This window comes from Typopeltis vanoorti, chromosome 2 (genome assembly GCF_054136105.1).
Source record: "Typopeltis vanoorti isolate ZY-2024b chromosome 2, IOZ_Tvanoo_1.0, whole genome shotgun sequence".
Lineage (NCBI taxonomy): Eukaryota > Metazoa > Arthropoda > Arachnida > Uropygi > Thelyphonidae > Typopeltis > Typopeltis vanoorti.
This window is the reverse complement of record NC_143550.1, coordinates 18,842,946-18,860,973: the sequence shown is the minus strand read 5'-3', so window position 1 is coordinate 18,860,973 and position 18,028 is coordinate 18,842,946. Positions and strand designations below refer to the sequence as shown.

The 18,028-nt window shown below is 35.0% G+C and overlaps 1 protein-coding gene across 1 annotated transcript in view; it reads right to left on the bottom strand.

Moving 5' to 3' along the window:
* Positions 1-10,435: 10,435 nt before the first annotated feature.
* The window catches only part of LOC150108857 (WSCD family member CG9164-like), a 35,167-nt gene continuing 27,574 nt past the window's right edge, over positions 10,436-18,028 (bottom strand). The window contains exon 3 of the mRNA XM_090414407.1: positions 10,436-11,328. Within this exon, the coding sequence (XP_090270533.1) occupies positions 10,910-11,328 (419 nt within the window). The 3' untranslated portion in view covers positions 10,436-10,909. The remainder of the gene's footprint in view (positions 11,329-18,028) is intronic.

Here is an 18,028-nt window from a genome sequence, read left to right as displayed (position 1 = left end):
TGATACAGCGCTAAATTTCCTCCTTCAAGGGTCCAAGCATAAACCTAAGACTTCAAAAAACCCCAAAGAAAAAAGTCCAACGGCGTTAAGTCACATGATCTGGGCGGCCAATTCTGATCACCAAAACGGGAAATTACACGACCAGGAAATGACTCATGCAGTAATTGAATTGTTTCTCGTGTTGTATGGCATGTGGCACCGTCTTGTTGAAACCACATGTCGTCCACATCCATATCTTGCAATTTAGTCACAAAAAACTGGATTACCATGTCGCCATAGCGAGCACCATTAACTGTTATTGTCTTACCAGCCGCATTTTCGGAGAATGGACCAATGATGCCTCCAGCCCAAAATCCGCACCATACAGTGACACGTTGTGGATGCATTTGTTTCTCAACAATCACTCGTGGATTTTCTGAACCCCAAATGCGACAATTTTGTCGATTAACGAAGCCATCAAGATGAAAATGAGAATTGCGAACTGTAGCTGCCAAACCTTCATTATTTTTAAAATGTTGCTCAACAATGAAAATGCGTTGTTCTTTCGTGTAGCGCTCGATTTTTAATAACCCTGAACTATCAGCTGTCACGCTGTCTTTTTTTTCTCGTTGGCAACACTTTACCGCACAAATGGCGCTTATAAAAAAAAAATATATATATATATAAAACATATATATATATGTATATATTACAGCACATTATAGTGATATATAGGAAATTTAACAGAAAACAATCATTTTTTTTATGTTCAATTTTAAATCTTATTGTTTTGGGTCCTTACATTGGCCCTAATTTTCGAACCACCAGCTAGAGCATCTTGCGTCTGTGCATAAGTATGACCCTATGCACCATACTAATACAAACGTACAGCCGCTTGAAAGAGTATAAGCTTTTCGCTTGTGTTATATTAAAAAATAAATAAGTGGAGGAAATGGATGATCTCACCACATACACTCGATGACTTTATGACTCGTTGCAGTTATTTTCTTAACTTTGTTTCTGCTGAATTTGTACTGGAGAGAAAAATCATCGGTGTACGCGAATAACTTTAATCTCAAAAGAAAGTAACTTTTGCTATTTTTTTTCTTTTTTAGTTTTTTCTTTTTGGTCAAAGATTGTTTATAACTATAGTTTATAAAGTTTAAAATAGTTTATAACTATTGGGAGTATAAGACCCAGGGGAAGCCATTGGTCTTATGCTCCCAATAGTGCCCTGAAATATCAGGTGAAGAAGTCTGTCCGGTTCCATTCGCACAATGTCACTAAACCAACGGAGTTGATGCTTTTCGTATAATCGAGTTAAAAATTGTTAAGGATATTCAAATCTTGCAGCACTTATTCATTAGTCAATGAGTTCTGTTTATTTTAACGAAGCATTTCATTTCAAGAGCTAAGATGTTTCTATTTGCTTCTTTTTTTTTTAAAGATGAAAAAAGGTTTCTTCCCCGTGGAGAGCTGTTGATAGTATTATACTTTCGAATAATTTTATTTTTAGGGTTGTAGGAATTCTGTTTTTTTTTTTTTTTTTTTTTTTTTTTTTTTTCAATTTTTAAGTTTAACAATCATTGACCATACTATGGAGAGTTTGTGTTTTAATATTGATATATTATTTAACTTTGAAATTAAATATCCTTCTAAGTAATTAAAACTATTAACTCGTTCTATGATTTCCTGATTAACTGTTATCTTCCAATTTTCATTATCTTTGTATTACTAGAATTAATAATCATATTACCAGATTTACAGGTAGCGAAATATGACGGTGATTCGATTGGAATTATATTATTTATGCTCAATTAAATTCCAGTTATTCTTACTCAGCATAAATATCGTGGAAACAATAACAAAGGGGAAATAGTATTGCTTAGTATTCTGACTTCATGTAGCGCTTCATGGAGTCAGAAAACTCATCGTATTGACACATCAACTGTTATTCACACAATACCTATCATAACTCTCCTTAAACACATTCAAAGACGAAGCACTCACAACCTCTGACAACGCATTCCACCCATTCACCTAGAAAAAAAAAATAATCTAGTTCTAACACCCTTGTTAACCACTTTTACTAAATTTTCAAGGGTGACCCTCGTTCTCTCCTGCACTGTACTGAAAAAAACCCTTCGCTGTCAATCATATGAAACCTCTTTAATAATTTATATGCTTTTATCAATCCTCTCTCTCTTACGCTTATCAGCTAGTTTTTGGAGCGCACAGACCCGCAATCTATTATCATAGGAAGCATTTCACAGCTCTGCCGCAATCTTTGTAACTTGACTCTGGATCCTCTCCACTTCTTCATCACTAAGGATTCCAGGCACCCAGATCTGTGCAACAGTAGTCCAGATGTGGCCTTATTAATGCCTCAAAGTGGAACAATAACTTCCCTATCCCTGCTTGTTGGTGTGTTCTTCAACAATCATGTAATTTGATGCGCTCTTAGGCCTCCTTTGCAATATGCATTCTAAACTTCAATTATCTGTTCTACAATCACACGCAATTTACAGACAAAAATTACTAGTTGTGGTGGTGTTGGAGGTGGGCGGTAGATGGCGTTGATTCGTAGTAGAGGTAAGGTGTAGAGACAGTTGAAGATGTCCTCCCGCGATGAGCCTTCGGACTCCTTGGAGGTATCAGGAATAATAATAATAATAATAATAATAATCATACCCCAGTCCCTGGCTTTAGTTTCCCACAGTTCCATCAATATACTACACAGCATGTGATCTCATTCTCCCAGAGTGCATCACTTTACTCTTGGCCAGGTTAAACTGGCAGCCATTTACCTTTGCTCATACCACCATCATACACTCATCCTGCGAGATCTCTACGTTGCGTTCATTGATTTTAGCTTTTTCCAGTTTACAGCAAACAACCAGATATTTCCAGTCAAATTATTTCCTGTATCATTAATGTAAAAATTAAACAACAGCGGACCAATTACTGAACCCGGAGGTACACTTCTAGCTGCCTGCCTTCTCTTGGACTCAACTCCTCCATAAACCATATTTCTGTAGAAGTGAACGAAGTTCAGTTACTCGCAAACCGAAGACACATCTCAGTGATTTTACGGGGACTTGAAAAACTGGTTAAGGAGATTAAAAAAAAAAAAACATTGAAAGGGGGGGGGGAAGATTACGTTCAGAACTACTTATAAAAACAAAGCAGAGATTTCAAATTATCTTGTTTTTCATTTCACTGACAGACCGCTTTTTGGCTGAGAAGCTATAACATTACTTTCAGAATGCTTCTCGGTGTATTATGCAGCTATGTTGTTGAAATGCATTTAAAATTGGATATACTGAAACATAGGATTTACTTAATGCCATCTAACTAATGTGAAAATATTTATTACGTATAATACTACGATTTCGAAGACGGTTTTATTTGTTAATCCTTTACTCTTCCTCAAAGCAATCTTTTGAATTTGACCTATGAACCTATGGAATTTGTTCGTCTAGTTTCTAGAACACTATACAGAGTGGCTTTTGATGAAGGTAAAGCATTGAAGAAAGCATTTAGAGAATCATGCACATCATACACTAACTAAGTGAACCGTTCTACTTCCTCATCGTTTCTCTCGCTCTCATTTTACCTTTCCCCCTAACAGCTTCTAAAAACATATCTCTTTTGTAACAAGATTAGCCCTTAACATTACTGCAAGACCTTAACAAAATCTGCAAGAGTTTATCTGAACAAGGAACTGGACAAAGTCCAGTTCCTTGTTCAGATAAACTCTTGCAGATTTTGTTTTTTCTTTGCCACCTATACTTTTTTCCCCATCGGATGGCTGTATTCATGGAAGAAAATTACCTACTTCAGCATAGCTGTGGTGAAAAGCAGGACGAAAAATTGGCTTTTCGAGACAGGCACGTATTAATACGCCATTATTATTGGACAATCGATAAAGACTGATGTTGTATTCCAAGTCCGCGACTTACGTCACTTGATGTGGGTGTTCAGGATACTATGATAGTACTACATAATTAACTTTGCGTTATTAGTAGCTTTCTATCAACAATTTTATTCTGAATTAAAGGTTGGTCGATTGGTAGTGCTACTAATGGCTCGGAAAACATTAAGCAAGTTTGAGCGCGGTTAATAGTTGGAAGGGGTTCAATCGTTCGATGCTGTTCGTACTCTCCCTCGATGAGTCTTTGGACTCCCTGGAGGTGTCACATAATAATAATAATCTGATATTTGTCAAGTCTCCATATTGTCACTAATATTTTAGCTTTGTAAGGCATTTCTTCATGCTATGCGTATTTTTCCTGCCATTCCTCCATTAAATGCTAGTTTTTCTATTCTTTCCCGTTCTGTGACCAAACTACTTGAGATTATTGCTGCTCACTTAATTGTAAATGTTAACAATGTTCAGTTCCTTTTCGAATGTCTTCATGTTTAATGATTCTGCATTGATTTTTCCCAATATTTGGTTTAATTCAAATTACAGCGGAATCAACTAATGTTCCGTGGCCAGTACTACTGTGTTAAATGCAAATGTTTTGGGGAATGAATTAACATTTTTCGAGCGACGAAATGCCCTGCGACGTCTGTATAAAACTGGATAATTTATCCTAAGATGAAAAGTCAGGACAGAAGTTACTTGCATCCTATGTAGTATTCGAACCTAGTTCTTTCCGAACGACGGATAAAATGAGTCGTCCCCATCATGAACACTATCTGGTGTCTCATCATCATATTTCTTATATATTTATATATCATATTTTATACCATATTTCTTCTATTTCAATATTTAATTTGACATATTTAATTAAAACTTGTTGTGCATAAATAGCTAAAGTATTTCGCTTGTTCCTATTTTAACAATCATCTTTTTGCTACTGATTTTATACCAATTATTTTTATTTTTTTTTATTTTATTTGTGGTTCCCACCCATGAAAGGTTATTAGTAAACCTGTAGTACATTCATAGTTTTTATACTTTGTTTTTACATGTTACGGAAACCCTGCTCTGCTCTAGAGACCAAATATGAAACTTTTTCAAGCCACTTCAGACCTCCCGTAAGCGGGGGAGGGGATCTCCAACTGGGTAATAAAATTCATCTCCTACCTAAAGACAATCACAAACATACATGCTAATACGGGATTTGAACCGCGAGCTATTGATTGGAAATCGGGTACGCTAACCACTCCAGCCAGATATTCGATTTGCGATATTCCTGAACTGGATATTCCCTGAAAACCGATGTGAGGAAGACTTGTTCCGTAGGTTTGCAAACTGCCTTTCTTTTAACACTTACTATTAATAGAACGTCTGTGAAAATACAGAAAAAGTATAAGTGAGAAACCGCCTGCGAGAACAAAGCTGCAGTGAGTCAGTGTGAAAGAAGGGTAATCTCTTAACCGCATTGCCCTTTTCTTGGTAAGACATTTTGGGAGTTTTTGTTGGTGGTGTGCTAGTATAAATGTATGGGCAATATTCTAAATTTCGGATTTGCAGTGAGTTAGTAGCTGGACAGATGAAAAGTAACACCTTGATCAGAAAAGGATATCGAGTTTTTGGTGGCTTAGGAAGTGAACGATGTCATGCATTTAGACAAGAAAGATTAAAAGTGCGCATTCTTCAACATTCTACGCGAAATTTCTTAAATCTTCATGCATTCATTCTTTTCCTATTAATCTTCTCAACCACAGAATTTAAAATTCGTTACTTCTGAGAAGCATAACGTCCATGAGTAAAACGGAGGGAAATTAACTGGTTAGTTACACAAACTTCTGAAACTAATATTCTTTAAAGAAAATTTCAGTGTACTGCTTTTAATTTTACTTTACTAATTTGGCATTAAGACACCTTACTTTACTGCAGTGTGCCTCCATGATTCATGCCTTCAAGCGGAATTACAAATATACTGCATAATAATTTTATGCAATTTTTATATTTTTAAGCTTTAAAATCTAATTACATTCATGGCCATAAATATATATTTTATTACAATATAACGCTACAATAACACAGAAGGCATTCTTTGGTTATTCTCCGAATATGCATCAGACTTTAGAAAATTCGCAAAAAAAAAAAAAAAAAAAATCGCCAAGAAAACAAGAACATTGACATTATCTTTGAACTACTAAAAAGTTTGGTTTAAGTTCTTTGGAAGAACCCACATGAGAAATATTCAATTCACTTCTTGCCCCTATCAATCTCTTGGTGTTGGCATAGTAAAATACAATTAGTGAAATTATCTGCAATAATGAATATCATCACAAAATGCTGCACTAAACATTTTTATGCGAGATTATTATTATTATTATTATACGCCTCTGAAAATCATACACAACAAGGTGAATGCCGTATTCTTTCATGCCAAAATATAGTTACTGTCTTTTATTTTTATTATTACGGTGATAAGTGATATGCTTGCTTGCTTGCTTACATCCCGTTGTTAAAAATACGGAAGTTATTCCAATGAATATTATTATTCATTGTTTAATTATTTTACCTCTTCAGTCTGAAACTGATTTAATCTTTTTGTAGATATTATATATAACGCCTGTTGAGTGAACTTCATCTTTTAAGTTTCATATCAATTTACACCACTTCTACATATATTTTACCAAGAATATCTTATGAATACAGGCTTAAGTTATTGAGATATGTTGCTTAAGAAGTGAGACAACTAGTTCGGAAGATATCAAAATATTACAGGGAACCATAAACGACAACTTCCAATGGAATTAACAAGAATGGTGAAGCTGGATTAAAGCCTTCGGGAAGTCTGTCTTCTGGCAGAGTTAGTTTTGAAAGATGCTTTCACTTTATTGATTTAAATAAAACAGGTACATGGTATCTAAGAATTATATAAGAATACATCCAAACCAATTGGAATGAATAAAGAAAGAAATCAGAAGAATTTAGAATCAGATTTTAGGAGTTAGTAATAGACAACGAACAGGAATTGGTAATTTTGGTACTGAAGACTAGGACTTATAACTCTGGATATGAAAGTTTCAGAAGAAATGGTGTGATATTCGTAGTTTGAAGAGAGTATGAAAAAATACATTTCGGTGTCAGATAGAATAATCCAAATAAGAATAAAGGCATATTCGTACAGGTGCATGCATCTACTGATGTGAGTAAAGAGGAGACAGAAAAAATTTACGGTAGACTAACAAGTAGTCGAGAAACGATCAGCTTTTTTTTATTATTATTGATATTTGGAGATTGGAATGAAGCCACAATGGAAAATGTGGTTTGGAGGTTGAGGAAGGAAACAAGAGAAACAAATGTTGGAGTTTTGGGTCGAGAAGAATTTCTTTATTGCCGACAATTATTTTTAAGAACATAAAAGAAGGGTGTACACATGGACTTCGAAGCAGAGGTTGGAAAGAAGTTGAAAAAAACGTGGATAAGGCAAGAAGAAAATTAGATCTGTGGGAAGAAATATACAGTAACAAAAGAATCAAAGAAGAAACAACGAATCAACGAGAAAGAAAAAAAATAATGGATGTCAGAAGAGGCTACTCAAATAGCAGAAGAAAGAAGGGGAAAAAAAAACTCACGGAAGTAAAGAGGTTCAACAGCTGAATGAAGCTTTTTTTTTTTTTTAAACAGACGCGAAGCTAAGAAAAAGAAAGAAAATTATCTAAACAAAAGGTGCAAAGAAATTGAAGAAAATGCCATCGGAAGAACAAGAGATGTTTAGAAACAAATGAAATTGCAGGAAAGTTTAATTCTAGATTGAGAGTAAAAGTAACGAAAAAAATACTGGAAGAAGTGAAAAAAAAAATGAAGGAGTAGATAGTAACGTAGAGAGAAAAAGAAAACAGACATGAAAAGTGGAACAACTAACAAAGGAAAATCTCTTGGAGCTGTTTGTAGAAGTTGAAAGCTGCTGGAGACAAAATAGCGAATATATTAGTTGAAGTGAGACAACATATTTGAAGAATATATACTGGCGGAGAGAGAGATTTGAAAACATTAGTATTCAGTCCTTCAAAAAGAGGAAAATCTAAGGGTACGTGGGAATAACAGATATATTGCTTTTAATTTCACATGCATTTATGTTGATAATAATAAAAATAAAGTATGGAATCGCTGTGAATAGAGAAATGCCAAAACAAGTAGGCTTTAGGAGAGGCAGAGAACTACAGACCAGATAGCGAATATGAAATGGATTATGAAAAGTGAAACAATTTTAAAAGAAAATATTTATCAGTTTTATTCTTTATTTGACTCCGTTGATCGCAATAGATTGAGCATTTAATTTTCTTAATCATAGGACTGTGACAATCAAGAAGCTTCAGTAAAAACAATCTTTAGAGAAAGAGTTCGAATGAAGAAAGGGTTGAGACAGGGGCATACATTCTCGTCCCATCTTCTTAATATTTATAATAAGTATGTTATGATAATTGTTGATGTAGATAAACGTCCAGCAGGAATTAAGATTGGAGGCAGAAAAATAATAAGATATGCCGATGACAAACTGCATGGAAGAAACTAAAGATGATCTGATATAACAGAGTTCAGAAGAAATACAAAAAAAAGAAAAAAGTCGCGCTTATTTGAAATAAGTAAAACAAATGTGACGGTTTCTGATAATTTAGATGAATTTATGATCTAGGAAGGTAAAATGGAGGTAGTTGAAAGTTATGATTTACTAGGGTCTACAATAAGAAATTATGGTCAATGTGAAGGCGAAATTAAAAGGTAAAGAGCTATGAGGGAAAGAAAAGGTATGTTAAACTTGAGCAACATTATGAAAGACGAGATGTCAGTGAAACCACGAAAGTCAGAATTATTAAAGCAATGGTCTTCTCAGTGAGGTGCATGGATGTGAAAGCTGGATCATTAAGAAGAAAGACAAAAAGCGAATCAATTCATTTGATTTATGGATGTAGAGGAGAAAGGGACTTAATAATCCAATGAACAGCAAGAATGGCAAGAAGGTTTTGCAGAACAAAGCCAGAAATGCTCCTTGAAAGAATGGATTGCTAAACAGAAGCTAATGTACTTTGGACATATGCGAGCATGAATCATTGTTAAAAAGCAGTTACGTTAGGAAAGGTTGAGGGTATGAGAAGGAGTAGACAAGTGAATTAGTGAAAGAGAGAAGAGATTAGTGAGATGGAGAGCCTATGTTCATAAGATCACAAAAATGTTGAAAACAACTAGAAAGCATATAAAAGCAACAATCTGATTACATTACAATACCGTTTAATTAAATGGTTAGCGATTAACCTTATCACAAGAGTTTGAGTGAATGAGTCAACTCACGAGATAAAAGTACAGATGTGCACTTATTACTTCTATGATACTTTCAATTATATTCAGCAAGGTAATAATTACCTAGAACGTAAATTGTTAGCATGTGCTATTAAGCTCTCTGGTAATAATTTGTTTCATGGCGGTTTCTCAATAACTGGACCAAACTGCCTTGATCAACTTTTCTTCCGTTGGTGAAGTTGTACTATTCCTTCATCAGACAACACCAACAATGAAAACGTTTTCTTAGATATTAGTTGATTATTTTATTTTAGTTTTACAGCATTCAACATTAACCATTGCTTTCAGTAAATGTAGAAAAGTATACCTTCTGCCTTTAACACATATGTTCTAACAACAGTTATGGCGATTTTTTAAAAAAATTTCTATGCGCATTCTATAAAATAGTACTGGAATTGTTCTGGGTCTTGACCGCTCACGACTGCTCAAAAGTAGGTTATTATAACTACTACTTTGACAACTTATGCCCACAAATGCAAAGTAACACGGAATATACCGATAGTAGAGCGAGTGCAAATATGGCACGTGTTAAGTTTTTCTCTTGCCATTTTTCTCAGTTACAGTGATGTAAGAAGGGTAGGTAAAATAAAACATCACAATTTCTTTCCTTGGCTTCCTTCCACAAAATAAGTGTACAGACCTACTGAATAACTGCAAACATGGCTTCAACCTATTTGTTTAGTAAAACTAATTGAAGAAGTAACGTCTTTTGACGTGTGCGCATGTTAACTTTTTATTATTGTCAGTAGTATTTATGAGTTAATTGTGTTTTCTTCTTTTACCCTTCTTTTATCTTAAAGGGATATTTCTCAATTGTTATTCTTATGTTTTAACTTTCTACTGATGATCAATGTCAGGCACTGTTTGTCCTAAAAAAATCAAGTTTCTTGATTTTTTTTCCGAACGTGAAATAATCTGAAGTAAATGAAATATGGTGCACGCAGCTGTCATTAATATTTTTTTTATTAAATAATATAATAATCCTCAAGACATTGCTAAGCATAGTTCTTCATATGATCGTACAATGTCTATGCAACCAGAACCAAGAATGGATACAAAAACCTCACTCATTAACAAAAAAAAAAAACAAGAAGTGTAATATACAAAATATGATTCTTGTTAAGTCAGTAACAAATAATACATTATATAGTATTTATAGTAATTCCAGTACAGTATATGTAAATTCCCTCAAAATAATTAACATTATGTCAACATATCTGTTGATTAGGTTTGATATCATTGTACAAAATACTATGAAATAAAATAAAAAAATTAAACGAATTATGACTTTCCGTGCTTCCGTATGTTTGGAATGTTGGAAGTTAAACCGATGATGGTCTCTCCACAATGCAGAACTTGCGATGATTTCTTCGAAAACAATCGAACGAGGCTTTGTCATTCGAAAAACTATTCTCATAGTAATGAGAATGCATTATAAATTTTTATTTTCAGATCATTTCTGTGCTTATCATTCAGCCCTACATACTGGTATTGCATTTTTATCCTAATGGTTTATATATTATAGAAAATCCAACACTTTTTCATAAAAATTGAGAATGGAGGGATTTCTCTCAGTACCTCTATACGTTATGCCAAATTACTTTTCTTTTTATCAGTGAGTTATGTACTGCGATATTCTCCTTTCTTCCTACAGAAATTTATTTACACGTTTGTTTCATGTGTTGTGAGGGTCGTCAACGACAGAGCATCTTCTTGAGTGATGGAATCGTTCAAAGTCAAATTTACTTCTTCTACTTTCAAACCCTGTTCACGAAGCTTCACTGCTTTATACACAATTTCTTTATACTTGTTTACAATTTTTCTTAAAGAGGCATCGAATGGTTCGAAATTCAGTGGCTTCTTCGACCTTTGAAAGATGCCGTCTCTATGACGTAATACACAATGAAAGGCGGGCCACGTGACTGTGACGTTCAGAAAACGTAGAAGTCGAGACAACTCCTTAGGTAAGTTGGCTACAATATCTTCGTACCGTAAAATAAGCAAGGCCCCTTCAAACTTCAGCCAGTCCAAGATCATGTTCTTCCATGTTTGAGTCTGAACTGCTACATAGTTCTTCCATGCTATGTAAACGCACGCACACACACACACAGAAAAGAATTTATTAGAAAATAATCAAATTATTGTTTATAGCATATTATATAATAAAACATAATTCAAAGTTATATAAAATCTTAGACCAAATGAAAAATCTAATACATGTTCTAAAGGAGGTCAAATATACATTAAGAAACCCTTTAGTTTTTAATGTATCCCGGAAATTAATAACTCCAAACTTGGCCACCAGGTGCTCGGGCTGTTGTGTCAACAGCGACTCAGAACCAGAAACTATTGCTTTTTTTTTTTTTTGCTTTATGAATTCAGATACAAGACTGATGTTCAGAAACGGAGTTTCCATGAGAGTAATGTGGAACCATTATCTGGATAGTGACCCTCTTCCCATAATGCATAGCATCATACATGTCCGCAAGGAGATGTGCTTTGCATTATGGAGAATACTAAGGAAAGTGATCAGAACTTACTCCACGCGTTTCCCCTGTCTTAAAAGTTGCTTACGCTTAGATCCGCCGAAACTTTTATAGTTTCTATATATTCGGCACGAAACCCTTGTAGTTTCTATATTCGGCTTTGAAATAATGTTGGATTCAATATCTACTTAATTTGTACAATTCTGATTCGCCGAAGTGTCTTGGCTCTTTATTTCAGCCATTATCAACCGCCAATCAGTATTTAAGTAATTTACGGAAGGAAAAAGTTGCTTATGCAAAGATAAGCGCCGTGGACGGCCTTCATAAATTGAACAGATTGTGAGGAATAGTGAGGCATTTCTCCACATCTTCCTGTACTGAAGATTTATTAGAGAGAGTGAAGAGAAAAAAAAGTGCTACGATTATAGTTGGTTAGTATATTGCTGCGGCATGATAGTAAGGAGCTGAAGAGAAGGCCGATTATTATGAATGGTATGAGAATAAGGAAGTAAATGAAGAGGGAGACTGAGTATGTTGACCTATGGATAAATTGAGGAAAAGAACGAAACACAATTGTTTGCTCAAGATGGTCTGAATCTGAGCGAAAGTGGTAGCAAGAAAAAGAGTTTGTGTAGGTCAGTGAGAATTATATTATGGTTTTCAGAGTGTGAGCTATCAGATATTTATTGGGTGAAAGTGTGAAGGAGCTACAGGAATGGTTGCGGAGGAGTAGCTACGGGTGAGGTCGCATGATAATGTGAGGAATTGTGGCACGTGGAGGAGATTCATGAAAGGTTTGAACGTGCGTATTACGCGGGCGATAAACATGATGATGACAATTTGTGGCTTACGGAGAGAATGAGATTGTGAACGGAATAACTTCATCAAAACAGTAGGACTAGTTTTGTGATACCGGAGAAGAATGGTAACAAGAGGTGTAGGGATGAAATCCCCCAACCAACTTTCCGGCATTAGTAAACGCAAATGAACCAAAAAAAGTTTGGCATTAGTAGAACTTGACTAACAAAAGAGTCAAGTCTTACTAATGCCAAACTTTAGCAGGTAGAAGGTAATAAGTACAGCGGATTCAAGGAAGAGAAGTGCGCTGAGTATTGCTAATGGTAGATGAATTTCAGCCAACTAGAGCAGTGCTTCCCAAACTTCTGGATGTCAGGGCCCCCTTTGCAAAAATTAAAATATTTCACGCCCCCCCTCGAAAAAAAATCGTAATAGAGAGATATATTATTATAATATTTATTGTATTTATATTCCATACAAAACATACACAGCGAATATTGCAAAAATCAAATGCATATATATATATTACATTTTTTGCCTCTTACCATTTGGTTCTGAAGACAGTGCGGGCCGTTCTGGTAAAATATGAAATACTGGCCTTTTTTTTATATATATCTGTTTCTGTTTCTTCTGATTTATCGCGAGAATTTTTTAAAATTTTTTATCAGCCACTTATCCATCTCAGGGTTAAATTTTTTTAACGTAGAATAGATCAAATAATATCACCACTTACCGATACTGGCACACCGCAGACTGATAACATGAAATTAGTGAATATTACCTGAATAAGGGAATCCGCGGACCAGGAACATTTTTCTCTTTTGTGACATTTCTCCCTTTAAGGTAATTAACCCTAACGCGAAACAGACAGCAAAGGCAGGTTATTAAAACGTGCATATGATTGGTGCGGTATTAACAAAAGATCGCGCAACCGAAAGATAAAAGCATAGCTGACAATTGAGTTAAAATGCTAACTCTTTTCAACCGAATTCCATATGTGAAACTGCCATAACATTCATTATATATATATATATATATATATATATTACTTAGTTTTAACACTTTTATGAATTTTAACACGTTCGGTTGAATTTTATTGCTGCCTTGGGAAATTGAACTCACACACTCACACATCTAATTAATAACAATAGTTTTAGTTAGATACTGTGTTTGCCCATGCAACATATGGTTTTGTTTCAGTCTATACAGCATAGATTCTGTATGAGGGGACATGTGATTCATTAATTAGTGTGTTTTTATCCCAGTTGTCTCTAACTATTTGTTGAGAAATATATTACACAGACTCCTCATACCTTATTCACTGGCATAATAAAAGTACTTGTTTTTATTGCCTCTGCAGTATAGTGACTGTTAGGGAGGGCGTGTTGTTTACCACTGCAAGCAGTTACTATCTCCCCACATGAACGTGTTTAAGCTTTTTTTCATGTGTGAAGTATATGCGAAACTTTTATTGGTAACAGAAAGCTAGCTCGGATGACAGTGATAATATAAAACGCATTTTGATATGTATATAAAGTCAATATCAACAGTCCCTGATTACGAACGCCTGATGAAAGGGGACAGGAAGATTTGGAGCTTCCCTGGAGAGCATTCGAAGTAAATACAATTAACCTCTGCTTTGAAATGAAACATATGAATAAGCAATATTTACTAATATTCATTAAGCGCCGAAATACGCAGGAAGCAAAGTTTGTGAACCAACACCAAATACGTTTCTTTTAAAATAAAAAAAATCTACTTAATCTTAAAATATTTTAAATTTGTTTTCATTATTTCATGGCCCCCCTCAACAAAACCTACGGCCCCCAAGGGGGCCGCGCCCACAGTTTGGGAAGCGCTGAACTAGAGTACACAGGGAATGGCTGTGATGTGAATAATACAGTTAATAATTTGAGGCTGTCTGGTGCGAAGTTGATGTTTGCAGGCCAAAATACACAGTTGCGTGTTGCTGTAGACTAGGGTAAACTGAAGAGTACTCTAAAATGTTCAGAAAGCTGGATAAGATTGATCTTATGGATAGAGGAGGCCCATCAGTATAGGTGATTCAACTATTAGAAGACAGGGCGGAAGAAAAAGCATGCAAGTAGAGGGGAAAGAGAATTTATACCTAACGAAAGACGTTAGGTATAAATTCTTTCCTTATGCAGTACGTAAAGGAAGGGACTCGTGGACTGACTCATTACTAGATCTAATACAAAAAGTATTAGATATAGTAATGACATTGAGGATCGGACTGTAAATGATGCAGATGTAATGCCTCTAACTGAAAAGTGTCGTGAAGTTTTAACATGTGCGGTAGCAAAATGGGTGGGAGTTTTATTTAAAAAGGAGCATATGTGAAATATAAGGAAAGTGATAATAACAATACACTACACAGCTATAAGCAAAGGCAGCTTTTAGCTGTGTAGTGTATATCGAGTGATGGGGTTTTTGAAGGAAGCTATAACTGACAGCAATTCATAGAGTGAGGAGAATTAAACGCAGGGGTGTTAACTGGATGAAATAAAACTTTCAAAGCACAAACTACATAAACAGGAAATGATGTAGAAACTATATCGTAAGAAATACGATGAGCAGGCATTTGAGCAGTATGCAGACCAGACTAAATGAGCGACAACAAGGGTGAGAAAGGTGAAATCAGACCGTGAAAAGAAATTCACCGAATAGATCAAATAAAAATCACAATTCTTTTGCTGTGTGGTACAGTAATAGAAAAAGTGGCTATGGGTGGATAACCTTAGTGAACAAACGACATTAAAGTATCGATTTAATTGGAAATACTGAGTTATTAAGCAATCACTTTGTTCAGGTATACATTCGACAGAGCTATTAGTTCTCTGGAAGCTGAGGTGGATCTACATGAAAAAGATACAGGTGAAAGAACAGATACTAAAATTATTGCAAGGGCTTAATTCATCAAAACCAGCAGTGGTTTTGATGAAATATTATCACGTGTGTCAAAGTAATGGGCTAGAGGATTAGCTACTCTTTTAACCAGGTTGTTTAACTCGAGCCTCAACACCAACACTATTCTTAATGCAACCAATTTAAATCTTTATTTACAGGTTTATAATTAGCTGTACCAATTCTAGCTCTAGAGATTCAACTAATTTGTATCTTTGGGGTAGCTATTATGGTATTAGCGAGAGTAGTGAGAAATCGCATCCAGTGTAGGGTGATCATACTTGGATCAAGGACAGCATAGTTTTGTTAAAGCTACATTTTTCTTTACTCACGTTTAGAAATAGGAAAACAACGGAATTGGATAAGGGGAATGGAAGTATTATGATATTTTTGGATTTTGCTAAGACGTTTAACAGAATTCCACACAGTAGATTATTATAACTCAAACAAACGAACTCAAATAGATGAGTATGCAAAACAGGTTTGTAACATGGATTGGAGAGTATGAGTATCAAAGCGTGATGTATGGAGGATCAGAATCTAAGAGAATGACGGTAACCAGCAGGGTGCCACAGAATTGTTATTGGAATTCTCCCGTTTAACGTATACATCAATAACACTGGGACGGTCTGGAGGATTCACGGATGATAACGAGTTTGGTTAATAAGGGATATATTTGACACAGAATCCTTGCAAATCGACTTGAACATACCGATTCTATACGCAAATGTTTAGCATTGCTAAGTGCAAAATTATAGATTTCGCACTGAAGATTAATGGGAATTTGTTGAAGAAAACAGATCCAAAGGTAGCGAGTTAAAATTTAGAGAACATACAGCTGAGATTGTTAACACATAACATTGCATTTATCCAATATTAAAACGTACACTGACTTGTAAGAAAAAGGATTTTCCCATTTTACATGGTAAGAAACCTTGATAAGAATCCAGACTAGTATATTTCTATATGATTACCTGGGTTCCACGAAAATAAAAGAGTAGGAAAGATCTAGCTAGTACTGGCTAACCAAGATAATAACTGGCTTGTGGAACTTTGCTTTTATTTTATTTTTTTATGTGGCTCCCACCTATGAAAGGCTTCTATAAACTTATAGAAACCTTTCTTTGGTGGACTAAGCATTTACAAAAATTTTAATAATTAATTTTATATATTTTTGTAGTTTTTCATTTATATTTTACATAGTTCGGAAACTCTGCTCAACAGACCAAACTTAGAGCTTTTTCAAGTCACTTCAGGCCTCCAATAAGCGGGAGGAGAGCTTGACACCGATGATGAAATTCATCTCCAAACTAAAAACAATCATAACCATCCATGCTTTTAATTAAAGAGCGGTTACCGTAACCATTCAGCCAACTAGGCAGGCATATGAAGAAAGAAAGTTTTGAGAAAAGGAGAAAAAAGGTATGACAGAAACAAAGTCAATAAGGGAATTTTGCTATACATAGAGGGGGAATTTTGTACATGATGGTAGGGGTGTGTGTGTGGGGGGGGGACTTGAATTCGTTCATTGATAGAAGCTAAGTAAAGGTGTGGTCAGGAAGCATGTGGAGTTCTGGTTCTTTTTATAGCATATGGACGTAATGGTCAAGGAGTGGAATACGTTGCTAGTGGATAGTGGGAATGCGTCTTCGGTGAATTTTGTTTAAGGAGAGGTATAATAGCCACTGAGGCATTTCATGATTCTCAAGGGGCTGTCCCCCGATTAATCCTTAACTCTCCGGAGGTGATGTATAATAATTGTGTGGAATCAAATCCAACGATAAAGTGAGCTGATTCAACGTTTGTCTTAAGTGAGTTAGATGCTAATATTTTCATAGATAATGCTGTTACTTCTGAAGAAGCAGCCGTTAATTCGTTGAGAAGTTAATTAGCATAATGTGATTATCCAGAGCTCTAAAAATCCACCAGAAACAATTAAGTACTCCCAGGGATCCAGAACGATGTGGTTTTATGTGATGAGATTCATTTATATCTACTGACTAATTGCACGTTTTCCTTTGAAATTTGTCAGTTTTGTTGACTGTTAACACGCTTCGCTTAGTTTCCACGAGTGAAAATTTAAAATTCTTCATTCAAAAGCACAAGGAAATGCTATTGTTTCGTTACGGTGTAACGCTGAGTCTTAACATCTATTTATATATTTCATTTAAATGCATGCAGAAAATTCAGTTTATCAGAATTCGTTTTTTTCAGTCGCATTCTTATAAAAAAGAAGTGCATCTACTTTCGCTGAAGTTAAAGCAATATTATTTTATTTCCCATATTTGAATTAACGCAATTTCAAGCGACACTTCGTTTTTATCTGCGGCGTTAGCAACTGCGCATTTCCGATGGGGGTTAGAAGAATTTACTCACCGAGATTCAAGCGCAACTCATTTTAGAGACGTAATGGAAAATAAATATTGTTTTCCGCTGCGATTATTTCTGTAATTAGATTTACGGTCTCCAAAATGAATTCGATTCTCAGGATTTTTTTACGGAACACAGAATGAATTCTCGCGATTTTGTCTTTTACTCCACAGAAATGCGAATCAAGTGTCTTTACTGGCAA